This window comes from Psammomys obesus, unplaced genomic scaffold, assembly GCF_907164565.1.
Source record: "Psammomys obesus unplaced genomic scaffold, mPsaObe1.curated_primary_1811, whole genome shotgun sequence".
Taxonomy (NCBI): domain Eukaryota; kingdom Metazoa; phylum Chordata; class Mammalia; order Rodentia; family Muridae; genus Psammomys; species Psammomys obesus.
The window spans coordinates 2,629,395-2,644,573 of record NW_026596073.1 but is presented as its reverse complement, the minus strand read 5'-3'; the positions used below and the strand labels follow the sequence as shown (position 1 = coordinate 2,644,573).

At 36.2% G+C, this 15,179-nt stretch overlaps 1 protein-coding gene across 3 annotated transcripts in view; it reads left to right on the top strand.

Moving 5' to 3' along the window:
* Positions 1-15,179, top strand: part of Syt1 (synaptotagmin 1) — a 585,526-nt gene that overhangs the window by 426,142 nt on the left and 144,205 nt on the right. For all 3 annotated transcript variants that reach the window (XM_055626131.1, XM_055626132.1, XM_055626130.1), the window contains one exon: positions 9,464-9,648. In XM_055626131.1, the coding sequence (XP_055482106.1) occupies positions 9,464-9,648 (185 nt within the window). The remainder of the gene's footprint in view (positions 1-9,463; positions 9,649-15,179) is intronic.

Below are 15,179 nucleotides of genomic sequence, written 5' to 3'. Positions count from 1 at the left end.
ATCTTGACTGCTATGCTCAAACATTGTCTCAGATAGCACTGCCTAGGTGATTCAGTTACTGAAACTACAAAAAGATGTAAAATGTTTCTTTCCATTACTACAAGGTTTTTTATTTTAATTAATTTATTTTTTATTAATTACCAATTATTCACTTTGTATCCCAACTGTAGCCCCCTCCCTCATCCCCTCCCAATCCCACCCACCCTCACTCTTTTTCACCCATGCCCCTCCCCAGTCCACTGATAGGGGAAGTCCTCCTCCCCATCCATCTGACCCTAGTCTTATCAGGTCTCATCAGGACTGGCTGCATTGTCTTCCTCTGTGGCCTGGTAAGGCTGCTCCCCACTCAGGGGGAGGTGATCAAAGAGCAGGCCAATCAGTTCATGTCAGAGACAGTCCCTGCTCCCCTTACTATGGAACCCACTTGGACACTGAACTGCCATGGGCTACATCTGTGCAGGGGTTCTAGGTTATCTCCATGAATGGTCCTTGGTTGGAGCATCAGTCTCAGAAAAGACCCCTGTGCCCAGATTTTTTTGGCAATTAAAAAGGAAGAGCTTAGGGCATATCCATGATCTATATTGTATTTATTGTATGTGTGATCTATATTGTATATACTATGATTATTATAATCATTAACAATTGGTTTTTTTATATTCCATTAAGTATTTTCTTTTTTAGTAGCTCAAAGAAACCCAATAGGAATACTCTCTAAAATATTTCTCAAAACTAAACTATTCTTAGAAATAATAAATTACTTAGTTATCTTTGTGGTCAACAAAAGAATTTTGGAATATATAGTAAGAGAATCAAAGCTGGATCATAAAATCCTGTCTGATCCCAATTCTAATAAGAATCACGTTACAGAAACCACATTCAGATCCACACTGTTCTGGTCTGAACATCTGAGATAACTCTATCACTCTTAGTCTTCAGCTTGAAATATAAGGTTAAACCAGTTGAGATGATGTAAAAGGGTCTCAAAGGGAGAAAAAAAACCTCTAAAAATAAAACCTATTATACTAGTTATGCAGAGATCATGGAATAATGCTGCAAAATATAAAAAATAATTGTACAATTTTTCTGAAATATCTGGAAAATTAATATAGCTTTGAAGTTTAATCAAGCTTTGACTGAAATAATAAGAAGAAATAGGATACAATTTGGCTTTTAAAGATGTTCAAAGGAGCCATGTTTTTGCAATAGTTCAGAAGGACTTTCTCTGCCTCTTTATAATTCAATAAGCATTGCTGAAGCATTCATAGAAAATAAGGGACCACATCACTCCAGATAGCTTCTCCCACAATGTAGACAAAGAGCACAATTAAGCTTGTATTAATAAATGATTTTTATTTCTAAAAAGTCAAAAATGATGAATAAATGTGGATGAAAAACAAAGTTAAAGGGTTCATGCATGTTATTTACCAGATGTTTATCTATCAAGTGTTGGTAAAGAAAGCAAAGAGAATTCGATATCCTTAGTGGAGATCTGTAAGAACTATTAATAATTTTAAGCATGAGTCATACAAGGCCTTGAGGTCATATGCTGACAGTCACAGGCTTAGATGGAGAAACTCCAAACAAAAGAATACATTTTTAAACAGAAGAGCATAAGCTCCAAGGGAAACGCCACCATGTACAAGATTGACTAGATAGGGAAGTTCTTTTAAAAACAAGACCAGAAAAATAAATCAAGGATCGTGGGAGTTGCACAAAATAAAGATGAAAGTTTATAGCCCATAAAACAAAAAGACAAAATGACACTTCAGCTAGGGAAATGGACATGCGAAATTGCCGTGGAGTGAAACATATTGAGAGAAACAGAAAACAACAGTTTGAGAAGAAAATTAATGTTTGGTCTAGAGCAGTGGGGATCCATTGGATAATCAAAGTGAAACATCCTGTGGATAGCTAGACAAGCAAAGAGCTTTGTTCTCAGGATTGTCTGCCTGTCACTTTGTGTAGTAATGAAATTAATGAGCCTGATGTTTCCTTTTCACGACTGGAAAGACCCAGACGTCCAGTTCTCCACTCAGGCACAGCGGCCACACAAGTTCCTGTCAGCACAATCAACTCTCCAAGTTATGGGGATTTCTAGAATTATACATGATATACTAGGAGAGAATTCTTCCAAAAAGCAAATGATACAACTAAGTAGAATTGTCTTTGTTCTCTACAGCCATGGCCTTAAAGTACAAAAGAGCAGGGAACATTTCCTCCCCCTTAGCTGATATGCTCTTGTCAAAACTAAATTGAACCTTAATAACATTAAATTGCTGAGAAAAGAAACAAATATTGATAATAAAATATTGCATTACTCACTAATTACCAACAGGAGCCATGTTCCATTCTTAGAATATATTGTTTTCCTTGGGCAAAGATGTCCAAGGGAAACAGATTAAAGAAATCTCTAACCAGTTCAAAGCATCAAAATAAAACCAACATGAAAAGGCTCCGAATCCAGGAGCCTTATTTCAGTTTTTTGTTGTTGTTGTGATATTGAAATTGAGAAGACATTAGCATTCATAAGGGGGAAAAAAACTAAATAATAACTTGTTTTTAAGTCTGAACTTAGAAATCAGAACTTAAGAGAGACCTGCTAAAAGTTTCATAGATAGATGGATTCCCTATACAAAATTGTGTTGTCTGCAGAATGATTGAAACCTGCTATGAACTTCCAGAGGCTTCAAAACTAATCAACTGGGAAATGGCCTTCACCTCTGCCAACTCTCCTGGCATCCTTCCTGTTTACCGAGACACTCCTTCCAGAAGCCTGCTGCTAGCAAGCTGATGGGCAAGCCCCGCACCTTATCTAAATCCTCTGAAAGTTTTTATCCACTCAAAGACCAACATCATTTTCCACATCAAATTTAAACCTTCCAGTACTGTGAAGATATGGCCTTATCATTCGAAGCAGACTATTATTATAGACCTGTATAGAATTATTTGATTAATCTGTGTGCAGATAAAATGGCCACCAGTCAAGTAACTGATTATCAAGACTAATGGTGGCATTCAGTGAGAAATGTCAGTGCCTGAAGTTATTCCACTGTGTATATGAATCTCATCAACAGCACAGTAAATACTGGAATCAGATTAGGGAATGGAGCCCCTGGTAAAGTTTTATTAAAGAACAGCTAGTGGCTTTGTGCATATCAAAGCAGCAAATGTTTACTGAAGGTCTGTGTAGCAACAGTTCCTGAGAGTTGGTGTACAAAAAAAGAGGCAGAGTCCCTGCTTCATTAAAGTTAAAAAAAAAAAAAAAAAAAAAAAAAAAAAAAAAAAAAAAAAAAAAAACAAGTGCTCACTTGATATGTAGAATAAGGCTGCAATCAGTACACATCAACAGAATGTAGGAAGAAACACCATTCAGCCTGCCATTTGCAAGGTCTGTCTGGTTCATAGCTTTGTGTGTGTTCGAGCCACCCAAATGGAATGGAACTCTTTAGGTCGATTGTTTCAGACTTTGTTAGCATTCTTCCATCGCATCAAGCATTGATGTGCTAAGTGGCCTCCATAATGGATGAGCTCATCAGTCTCTCCTGCATTGATAGTAACCAACTTGAACTGACCCTGAAAAGCCACGGGCATGGTTGGTGCCTCAGATCACTTCTGTAGCATATTTGCATGAACAGATCTTTCAGAAACTGAAAAGGGAAACAGGTGTGTGGGGAAGTATACAAAATGGATCCCTAAGAAAATTACTGTAAGTGCCTTTCGGTGAAGGGTTCATGAATGTACCACAAGGAAAGTAGACTCATTTAGATTCAGATGTCTTTATCCTTCTGAGTAACCAATTAGATTAAAAGTTTAGAAACCAAATGAAATAAGGGGGTAGGGCAACAGAGAGAAGAACATGAAGTCCTAAGAATAGTATTTTCATGGTAGCAAGCAAGGCTTTAGAATATACTTCAAGACTCACCTCCTCCGTGCAGCCCTCTTTGAATTTCTGAACTATTTATCTTACTCTTTCCCAGCTTTTACAGGTACAGCCCATCAGCTCCACTGGATCTTTGACTCTGTATTACTCCCTATTTCTCTCTAGCGTTTTTATCGCAGTGGCTATTCCTAAGCGTCCAGAGGCAAGGAACATGCTTTACTCTGCTCTCTGTGCTCTGCACCCACAATCCCTTCACAACTTGAATGCTCAGCAGCTGATCAAGGAAAAACAAATGAAAGGCTAAATGACCAATTGGATAAAAGGCTAATGACAAATAGAACAAATGAAAGTTGAATGACCTTGAGCTTGGTGAATTAGTCAGTCTAGATGAAACTTGCCCAGATACGTGGGGTAAGGTTTTAATTTGCAACTAAATGGTCTCCTGAATGCAGGAATTAAGACTTTGACCAGGATACCAAACATTACCAACCATATTTAAATTTATGGGCTCATAAATTTATATATACACACACACACAATTATGTTTTTCTCTTGAATATTTAACACTTTGAACATTCTCTAAATGACACTCTTTGAGCATATCATTACAAAAGACATCCAGAACCCTTATTCTAAAAAAAAATGAGGAAAATAAAGTGTATTAAATACCTAAGGGCCAAAATTTGTCTTTATATCTATTTGCCTTATAATGAGAAATTCTTCATTCTGACTTTGTCTATTTGTTTTAATCTGAAATTACATTCCATCTGCTGTGTATATTTTTTCAAATTTGCATTTGATGTCTGTCTCCAGAGGTGACTAATGATATCTTAATTCACATATATCCAGTGCTTTCCCCCACTTGCATTCTACAATTTATAAAAAGCTTTAAAATACGAAACTTGCTTTGCTTTTTTATGTGTGCTAATCTTTATAAGATGATTATCCCTGTATTTTTAAAAATTATTCATAAACAGTTTCAGAAGCAAAGGCTTGAAATAGAATTTTTTTCCTGCTAGTTAATAGCAAAATAACCATTTTCCTATTGTATTCTTCATCGTGGAGAACCATAACAATATAGAAAGATTTGCGGTAAACTAGATGTTGACAAAAAAGCTCTAGTAACATATAAATGCACAAGTCTGGAAATTATTCATAAAATTTATTACAGAGATGTGAGGGCAGGAGTAAAGCTTTCTTTGAACAAATAGAGATGTATCAAATACAGAAAAATACCTGAACTACTGCTAAGTTTCTACAGTGTCCATAGCAACAAAATTATATTGAGGTTCCTGGCTGGTCTAAGACTAGCGTAAATGGATGAGCTTATATTTCCCAGGAAGGAAATAACAGTAGCCCATTGTAGGGGGATGAAGGGACCTGAGTTTAAGGTGATCTCTCTTAAGTTAATGGATGGTAACGTAACTGGCACAAATGAAGAGCAGCCTGTCAAAGCAAAATCAAGCCTGAGATACCAAAAAGAGTGAGCTATGACCCTGACCCACACGAAGATCCCAAAGAGTAAATCTACAAGAGGATGAGCAGGAAGTATGAGCCGAGGAAAGAGGTGAGAGGAAGGAGGAAATTGGAGTTGAGGAGCTAAGATTAGAAACCCACAAAAAAGCCAGATGTGGAGAACACTGCAGAGAGCCCTTGCTCCTACTAGAGGTATACTTGGCTCTGTGGGTTTCTACAAGCTATGCACAGATCTCCGAGTCACTAGAAATCATTTTGTGGAATGCAGAGTTGCAGACCTACCTACTGAAGCATCCCTGGGCCACAGGGTGCCCTAATCACTAATTCTGTGATTCTGAATATAATATACTGTGATGGCTTTAGATTTGGGGAGCCCAAATGCCCACCCAGTGGAGTTACTGGGGAACGCTAAAGATTTTCTTTTTGGAAAATGTACTCTGTGCAATAAATAGCTTTACAATTATGGGCTTTTAACTTATAGTTCTCAACCTATATTAAAGAAAAAACTCTTTGAAGTACCCATGTTGAAAAAAAGAAATTCTTTAGAGTCGCTTAAGTAAATAATTTCTTTAAAATTTATTTTGTGCCAAACCCCCTTGGAGAAAACAAAGGATGCTTTGCTATATCGTTGTGTTTTATATATATATATATATATATATATATATATATATATATATATATATACATACATATTCTGGAAAGCCTAGTTACCAGATGTTTTCAATAGATATGTGCATGCAACATAAATGTATAACACCAGTTCCATCTTAAAATGCACAGTTATTTTCTTGGAGCAACCTAGCAAAATGAGAAATTAGCTTCCTTTAATAAAGCAATTGACATCTGCCTTATAACACTAAAAAATTAAAAGACAAATGTGCATCATTAGACATGCCCTGCTTAATTTGTATCCCGATCTTGAGAAAAAGATACTGCGTACAGTAAGTACCCACTAATGTCTTTGATTAAATAAGTATATTTTTAACTATTCAGTTTATAGCCATCTCCATAGAAGAGTAATCTTTCTTAGTGAGAGAACAATTCTATTTTATTTTTTAATTAAAGACATGTCGATGCAATTTTATTTCAAGATGGTAACTAATATTTTCATTGTGTCTATGTCAATAGTAATGTTTACATCACAAATACTCAACAACAAAACCCTAACTTTTGAATCAGTAGGAAGTGTGTTTCATGCATAGGAAAAGGATGTGTTAAAATGTTTTCTAAGTATATGCAGATCTACAGTATTGATTAATATTTTGAATGCCAATGTATTATTTTATTCTCATTTTCTATATACCACCCAATACATTATAGCATATAGGCAGTAATCCCACTGAGATTTAACAAATGTATCTGCTGATTCTGTTCAAAAGACTGTCACTGCTAATGCTTGTCATAAGCCGGAAGAGTAAATATTAGATAACTAAAGAGAAGAAAGACCAGCTTTCCAAAATATATGGTGGAAGTGTGTTTACATCAACAAGATTGCCCTGGCCACACTTTAGACGGTTGTTTATTTGCTTTATTGGATTTTTTTTTCATTAAAAATGTCCTATTAAAAAGGCCTCAAAAGCAGACGTGACTTTTTCCTCTGTATGCTTTTTTTTTTACATTTACCCATTTTGTAGGTGAACAACCTAGAGACATTTAAACTTTTCATTATATCCAATCTGTTGAGTGATAAACTTTGTAAAACTGAAGTGATAATGAACAAAACTGCAGTAGAGGTTAAAAGAAAGAATGTGGCTAAAGTCGGACACAGTGGTTAGACCATAATAAGCATATTTTCAATAATCCAAAGTACGATCTGTGAGATTCGCTCACTAAAACCAAACTGAGTAACTGCCGCTGATGAAGTTTCTTTAGTAAACTTTAGAACATTCCACTTCTCTATTCAATAAAGTAAAATGTTAATATAAATACTATATTCAAAAAATCCCACTTATTAAAAATGGCTATTTTTTTGCATTATTATTATTGACTTTTCACAGATTACAAAAAAAAAAAAACTAGAGTAAGAAATTTCTTTAATTCACCCTAAAGGTACTAGTAAATTTGAGAAAAATTCTAGTTATTATAATTAAGATTAGAATTAACCTTCACATTAAATCAAATGAAAGCAAATATAGCAGTTAGTAATGCCTGAGGAAGCAAAGGTCATAAAGCAAAACTTGTTCAGTGATTTGAAATCACCTTCCAGTTGCACTCTTTCAGAATTCTTTTGTAACCCCCATGTTCCTCTCTCTTTAACTTTTTTTATTAAATAATGTTCCTCTGCTCTTACCAACGATTTTCTTTGTGTGAACTTGTCAAATCATCTCAGTCTTTTTACAAGGCCTTTATGTAGCTCTCTGAGAGACTATCAGAGAAGTCCAACTGGGAGAATGATTTATGAGATTTAGAATGAAGGGTCATTATTAACATTGTCTTGCCTGCATTGAACGTAGAGCCTCCTGTTCACACATGGCAGGATTTTAATTCAGTCATCAAAGAGGTAGAATTTTCTAAGTGAAGGCATATGAATAGTATCATTGGTTGCATAAGCTTGCAATGACTTCCACTTTAATATATATATATATATATATGGTTTGTTCAAATAGGTTAGAAAACATTAGGAAGTCGTGTCTTAGGGTGTGTGCTTATCTCTACTGTTCCCACAGTATTTCTGTAGCTGTAAGCATGGTATCAAAAGTTGTAATTTTATATGTCCTTAGGTTAGTATCTAATATTCAGTAATATGCAGAGTGGATGTTCTTCAGTACAACGCTAAATGCAGAGAGAGCATGCAAGAGTGGATTCTCTGTTTTGAAGAGAGGTTGATTTTAAGTGTTTTTACTTTATCAGAGTACTCCTGACTTGTGTTCAACAATCATTGGCACTAATGATGTTTATGCGGCTCAAAGAAAATTATGCTTTTTCTTACTATTTCAGTGCCCAATGTCTTTTTCTTATTACAACAGACAAATCTAATTACTTCTGATAGATCTGAAGAACTGTGATTTGAATCATGAATAATTCCATTCCAATCAAAGTTAAATCTCAAATGTACCCACGAAACTCAGCTTTTTATAAGCACGTTGTACACAGAGGCTAAAATAAGGGTATATTTTTAACTCTTAGGACTTTGGACAGTAGTTTAGACAATGTGTATTTTGGGGATATATCCAAACCTCATCGCTTCCTCCTCTCCAACCCTTGTGCATTCTCTCTGAGCTCTGTTCAGGATGTCCATCTCTCTTTTGATATCTCTCTTCATAAATCTCATTTCTTCTAAGGATTCTTGACATCACTGAATCCAATGCCTTGACTATGATAGCTACCATTAATTGAGCTCCTGCTATGTGATGAATGGCATTCTAAGTTTCTTTTTTAATCTGGTAACTTTAATCAACCAAAGGGAATGACTGCCACTGTATTCTTCAGTTGATAGAGAGGAAACCAGAAATAACTGCTAAGCAATCAGGCCAGAGTCACATAGCCTCTGCCTGAGCAAGCCCTATACATCTTTCCATGATATATTCTCAAGGTGCTTAATTCTTGCCTTCAATATGGTTATAATTTTTACATTTGGTTTCCTGTTTGTGTGATTAATGTCTGCACATTCTGCCGTGCCAAAAGATATTAAGATAACATCTAGTGTTTGATTGATGAATAATTTCAGTTGACAGCAATTAAGCTTTTGTCATGCTGGCCACTACATCTTAATTCTTAACTCTCATAAGTCTTACTAAGCTACCTATCAGTTTTAACGTCTACTGAATAGATGAGGAAACTGAGGCAGAGAAAGGATTTGTACAAGATAACAGAGCTGGCAAATGATGAAAGCAGTGTTCAAACTCAGCAAACTGGCTGGAGAGCTCTGAATATATGAAGAGATGAAAAATGGAAATTAGCTTGGAGCATAAGGGAAAGGTGGCATGTGATAGATGTAGAAGGACTATCCAGGCCCAGGCCACAGAGCCAATAAATCCATCCAGGACCACACCACTGGAGCACAAGTACTGGGGAAATCCAACCACTGGGATGGATGTTGTTGCCACATTGGGTTAACTGGTTCCACTGCTAATGCTCATGTTTTCGTATTTGTTTTCTCTCTTTCAGTGCCACCGTGGGCCTTAATTGCCATAGCCATAGTTGCAGTCCTTTTAGTCGTGACCTGCTGCTTTTGTGTCTGTAAGAAATGTTTGTTCAAGAAGAAAAACAAGAAGAAGGGAAAGGAAAAGGGAGGAAAGAATGCCATTAACATGAAAGACGTGAAAGACTTGGGGAAGACCATGAAAGATCAGGTAATGCACTCACTCTTTGTACCTGTGCACAGACTCTTCTGTTGAGAAGTCACAGTCAGTGGGGGGTCATGTTCTTTTATACCAGATGCTTACAGAAATGAACAACTTGTGGCAACTGTTGTTTTTTGTAGAGATGCTTGACAGTCCTTTCTGGCATTTCTCAGTCTCCCAAAGTGTAGTAGACAAGGTACAGTGGCTCTCTCTCTCTCTCTCTCTCTCTCCCCTCTTCCTTTTCCCTCTCTCTCCTTTCCTCTCTCTCTCTTTTTCTCTCTCTCCCCCTCCCTCAGTCTCTTCCTTTCTCTCTCTTTCTCTCCCCCCTCCCTCAGTCTCTTCCTTTCTCTCTCTTCCTCCTCTTCCTTCCTCCTTCTCTCCCTCCGTCTTTCCCTCCCTCCCTCCCCTCTTCCCCTCCTCTTTCTCTCACATAAACCAAGGTAGGACTTCTACATTATCAGGTATAGATGTTCATGGGCCTGGCATAATAAGATAATGTCTGGACATTTTTATTCCATCTCGTTAGCCAGTCTTAATTGCTTTAGAATATTTTTTTAGAAAATAGAACTATAATACAAGGTACCTGAGTGCTTTCCATCTTGGACAGGGGTCTCTTTCTGACTCACCCACTGTCCTGAGTCTCTCATCAAACTATTTATCACACTTTATAAATGCCAACATTGCTACCCACCCTGCCTGCTCAGCCATCAGATGCCAGAAATAATAAGTTCTCTGTGATGGAGGGACGTAGGATCCAGTCCTAAAGAAGACCAAGTTGAAAGGCAACATTATATTTCCTCAATTGGTGATCATAATTATAATTAATGCTGTCAATAACCTATAACCCAAGCAATATTCCCATGCATAGAGAAGGTGTTTGGCGTCCTTGGTGGTGATGTATATTTTTAACTAAGTTAACAGGATAACTTAGTTCATGTAAAGTTTAATAAAAAGTACAAAATCCTTCTTCATTTGGGAGATAACACTTATATGTTTCCAAAGAAAATTTAACTCATATGAAATGGGATGTAAAGATATCTTATAGAAATATTTATAATTATTGTTTATTATCAGATAATTTAAATGTTCTATTTATTTCCAAATAGAAACACATATAGAAAGTTTTCCCAACTGTTTTATAGCAATGATTACTACTAGCTGAATCATTAGCACAGGAATATGAGTGGAGTTTGATCAGGGGTTAACACAAGCCTCATAGTACATGCTTACAGCTTCCTACTTCCCTACAATCTCACTCATGTTCTTTCCCAGTTTGCGTGTGAAACTCCTTCTCAAAGATGCTGTGGTGTCTGTTGATAGACATGTTCCAGGGACTCGCTTCTCATTCCCTGTACTTTAGCTTGGTTTTAGAGCTGCAGAATGGATGTGAAGTCTGTTCTCATGCTCACAGAATTTGGCCTAAGCTCAAGGTAAAAAGATTCGATTTCTCTGGCAGTTTCTCATCAGTCACAGAAGCTTATGTACAACTACAGATAACTAAGAAGGAGTTTTCTCTTCATTTAATTTGTTAAGTAGATACTCAAATTTTGGCTTAGAGCAAGTAGGATTTAATACTGATGGGTTTTTTTTTCCTTTTTGATTTACTTAGGGTTTTTTTTTTTTTAGACAGGATCATAGATTTTTTTAAAAACATTTTATTAATAAGTATAGAAATAATGTCCCTTGCATAGGATAGAAAAAGAATGTTATTTTAGCAATATCTTTAAAAACAATAATTTGAAGATATAGTACTATCATTTTTATAATTATCATAAATTTTAATTGTGATTTTTGTGTGTGTGTGTGTCCTGAAATTAACACTTAAAAGCATTAATCATTCTTACGTGGTAACTGTAGCATTTCTTTCTAGGATAAGAACATCGTATTTTCATATGTGGATCTGTTCTATATTATGTAATACTATAATGGATGGCATAGTGCCATTATTCCCATTACACCATGGATAAATGACCAAGATCTCACATATAGACCTGACATTGATTTTCCATCTAGTCCCTGTCCTTTGGATGGGTAGGGATAGGGGAATGTGAATCAAATAAGGAAACAGTAAGAGAAAGTCAATGATAGTTTATAAGAATTTAGTGATATAGCCAAGAATCGAGAATCAGCCACTTAAAATGGTTTTAATTACTTTAAGTCAATAATTGTATATACTTGGGGCTTTAGCTAGGCATAATTTTTTTTAATTTTAAATGTAAAGAATAAAATATAATTGTAATAAATGAAATTATCATGCCCCAATGATAATTATGTAATCGGTAGTATATGTTTATACCAATCCTTACAAAAGTAGCTAATGGCTTATAAAGAAGGCTAAGGATGAAGAATAGAGTTTAGAGGAATGGTCTGTCACATGGTATCCCATAATCCTCCACCTTATACCAATTAACTTTATTTTTAAACACTGTTTTGAAAATATTTTAAGCAGTATATTGCAGTCAACATGGATAAGGGAAATAAAAGCAGTATATGGCTCTCTCATTTGAAGTCAGGACAGATAGGAAAAATTCTAGCTATGACCCCTGGAGCTATATAGGTTTTAGGGCAATCAATAAGTTTTTATTACTTCAATCCATTCCAAACTCCAAGAAATTCAAAATTCAACATTCATGGCTATGTATCTCTCTAGTAAGGTTTTTTTTTTAACCAAGAAATAATCCCTTAAAAATCAGCAATGACTTTAAAAGTAAACTCTAAACAGTATATGTTACAAAAGATCCATGTTTAGGGTTTTTAATATCTTGAATATTGAGATCACTAACCATCCATGGGAGATGATAGCGACTTGCAGAATCACAACTCTGGAAAGGTCATTTCTCCGTGGTTTTCACTGATGTGTGTGAATGCTTTAATCTTTATTTCTTCCTTCTGTGTCCTCCTTATCTGTGTTGTGTCTCATGACTGTTCTGGACTGTCCCTTGCGGTAGGTTTCTTCTGCTACATTCCCAGTCAATGCCGGTGGCTGGGCTCCACCGCTGAGGGCTTACCATTCTGACATCAAAAGGCTGAACTCAACTGATCATACAAGATGACGTTTCTCATTCCAAACATTGCTGACATGGGCTAAATAGAACATGATTTGAAAGTTTACATTGATAGACAGGAAAGAAAATGCAGTCCCTCACACTACCTTTTTTGTGTGCCTTACCCAATCCCATCTGAACAATGTAATTTACAATGAGCAAATACTTCTGCTGGTAGCTGTAGAGGAGGTAAAGTCTGAACTCCAAAGCGCCCCACAGGCGTGCCCCTCTAAACCTGGGAACTTTATGAAAGGCCTGATGTTCCCAACAAAGCTTCCCAGTTACAATTTGCCTGACGTTGGAGCTTCTGGGCTTGCAAGCTTTTTCATTTGAGATTTTTTCCTATAGAGGGAGAAAATATTGCTCTCAGGATAGTATAATAGCTACTGACTTAATAGGTCTGAATTGAATGTGTTGGTACAGTGTACATCTTGATGAGGCTAGGCCTCCGGGACAGGAATAGACTTAATCACTTTGGTGACGAACAGGAGCACTGAAAAACTGTCAAAAATTTAGCCCCATTTCATGCAAAATAATTTCAGAGATTGTCCTGCACCTTCTATTCTGGCAAAAAACCACTTAGGGAGAAGAAGATTTAATATCTCAGCTATTTCAAATTGCATTGGTCTGAAAAATGATATATAAATTGTCAGCTCTGAAAGGGGACTTCTGAAAAGTATTTAAATTCATGATTTTTTCTTTGTAAAGTATGTGACAATGGAGTGACATATAGGTATTTTCAGTGAGTGGGTGGATTAAGGACTTTTCTATTCTTTTAAAAAATAATCAAACTATTACATAGAGGTTAACTACCAAAACCATAGTTTCTATATACATATGATTGTACCTGACGAGGGTTCTCCAGGACAAATGGAGGCCACTGCCCAAAGTATTCTAGTCAGAATCAGTCATCTTAAGGCAATTCATCAATAGCTTTGCAGTTCCTGCTTTAATTCTTATGAAATTATTTTAATATTCAACAAAGCGCCCAAGTATAAATTAATTAAATCTTTCTAAATTAAATGGCATAGGGCTGGCCACATTTGAAAATGGTAATTTTCAATTTTTCAGGCTCATTGTAGACTCTTGAGATGTGTCAAAAAGCACAAAGGGTGACACATGTGACGACAGCTTAGCTCTGTGGAGATGTTCTTCTGAGCAGAGAGCAGAACTAATGTGCTATGACAGTCTCCCTGCAAATGGATTTGGGGGATCATTGTGGGGTTAGCTGGGAGGAGCCAGAAATGGAGGTTGCCATTTCAAGCCCCACTAACGCTCTCTGTGTAAGTGATAAGGACAGGGAGCGCCTTCCCTGAGCAGGACGACAGCAGGGGAAAGGTCTGTGTACAATAACAAACAGGAATAGCAAGATGGTGAGCCATGGTATGATGGCCCGGGGCCTCTTTGCAGCCTGGCTAAACCTCTCCTATTCAAGTTGTGTAAGAGTTCTCACAGCAGCTTGGGAGCCGACAATAGTTAGACGATAGTAAAGACTCTTTACTTCTGTTAGAGAAATAGGCAGTTCCCTGTTCCTATGCTTCCTTTCAATTTCTGTGAGATTCCACAGCAGCACACACACAACAAAAATATGACAGCTACAAGGAAATAGGTATAACATTTGCTCCATTGAAAAAATAAAAGCGAGCAATGTAAAGTAAATGCCCAAATGAAATGTGCAGAACAAAATATGTGAATGGCTAATACAGATAACTTTAAATTTTTCAAACATACTAGTGAGCAGAAAAATGAGACTTTTCACAACTGTTAATTGTGAGGGATGACTATGTATACATCCCATAAAGAAATCTTCCAATATTATAAACCTTTGCAGTAGAAATCTCTAGCACGATATTTACAGTTTAAGAAAATAATATAGACTTTGATTTTTAAAATACAGAAAAATGTATGTATTTTATGACATGGTGATCTCTCAAATATTTTAATTTATATTCTACCTTTTAGAATACTTAATTGCTTAGATTAGGTTTGCTAAGTCTAGCACCATGGCCCATGTTCTTTAATGCAAAATTAATTTTTTTATACCCACATGAGGTTTACCAAAATTACACACATGACTATTTTAGCTTTGATATTAAATAAACTCAAATCAGTTTAATTCAGCCTAGCTTTCCAAGGAGCTGTTATGAAAACGAAATGGTAAAGTTCAGCTGGAAATGGGCTGAACTACTCTCTAAACATGCATTTGCTGGCGGCATGTTTTTTCCTTTTTCCTTAAATGTTACAATTATATATGTGAAAACACAAAGAATTTACATTTCCTGAGGGTCACTCAGCCATCTTTGGCACAGCAATAAGGCAACAGAAGGCCATGCATTCCATACGAATCTCTCCACTGCATGCACCAATGATGTTTTACATGATGCAGAGCACCTCTGCAGCTACGAGAATGTGAAACCCAGCCTGGAGACAAGCATGTTTTATCATACTAGAAAAAAAAAAAAGAGGCAATGTAATCAGAGCCAAGAATAAAACTGA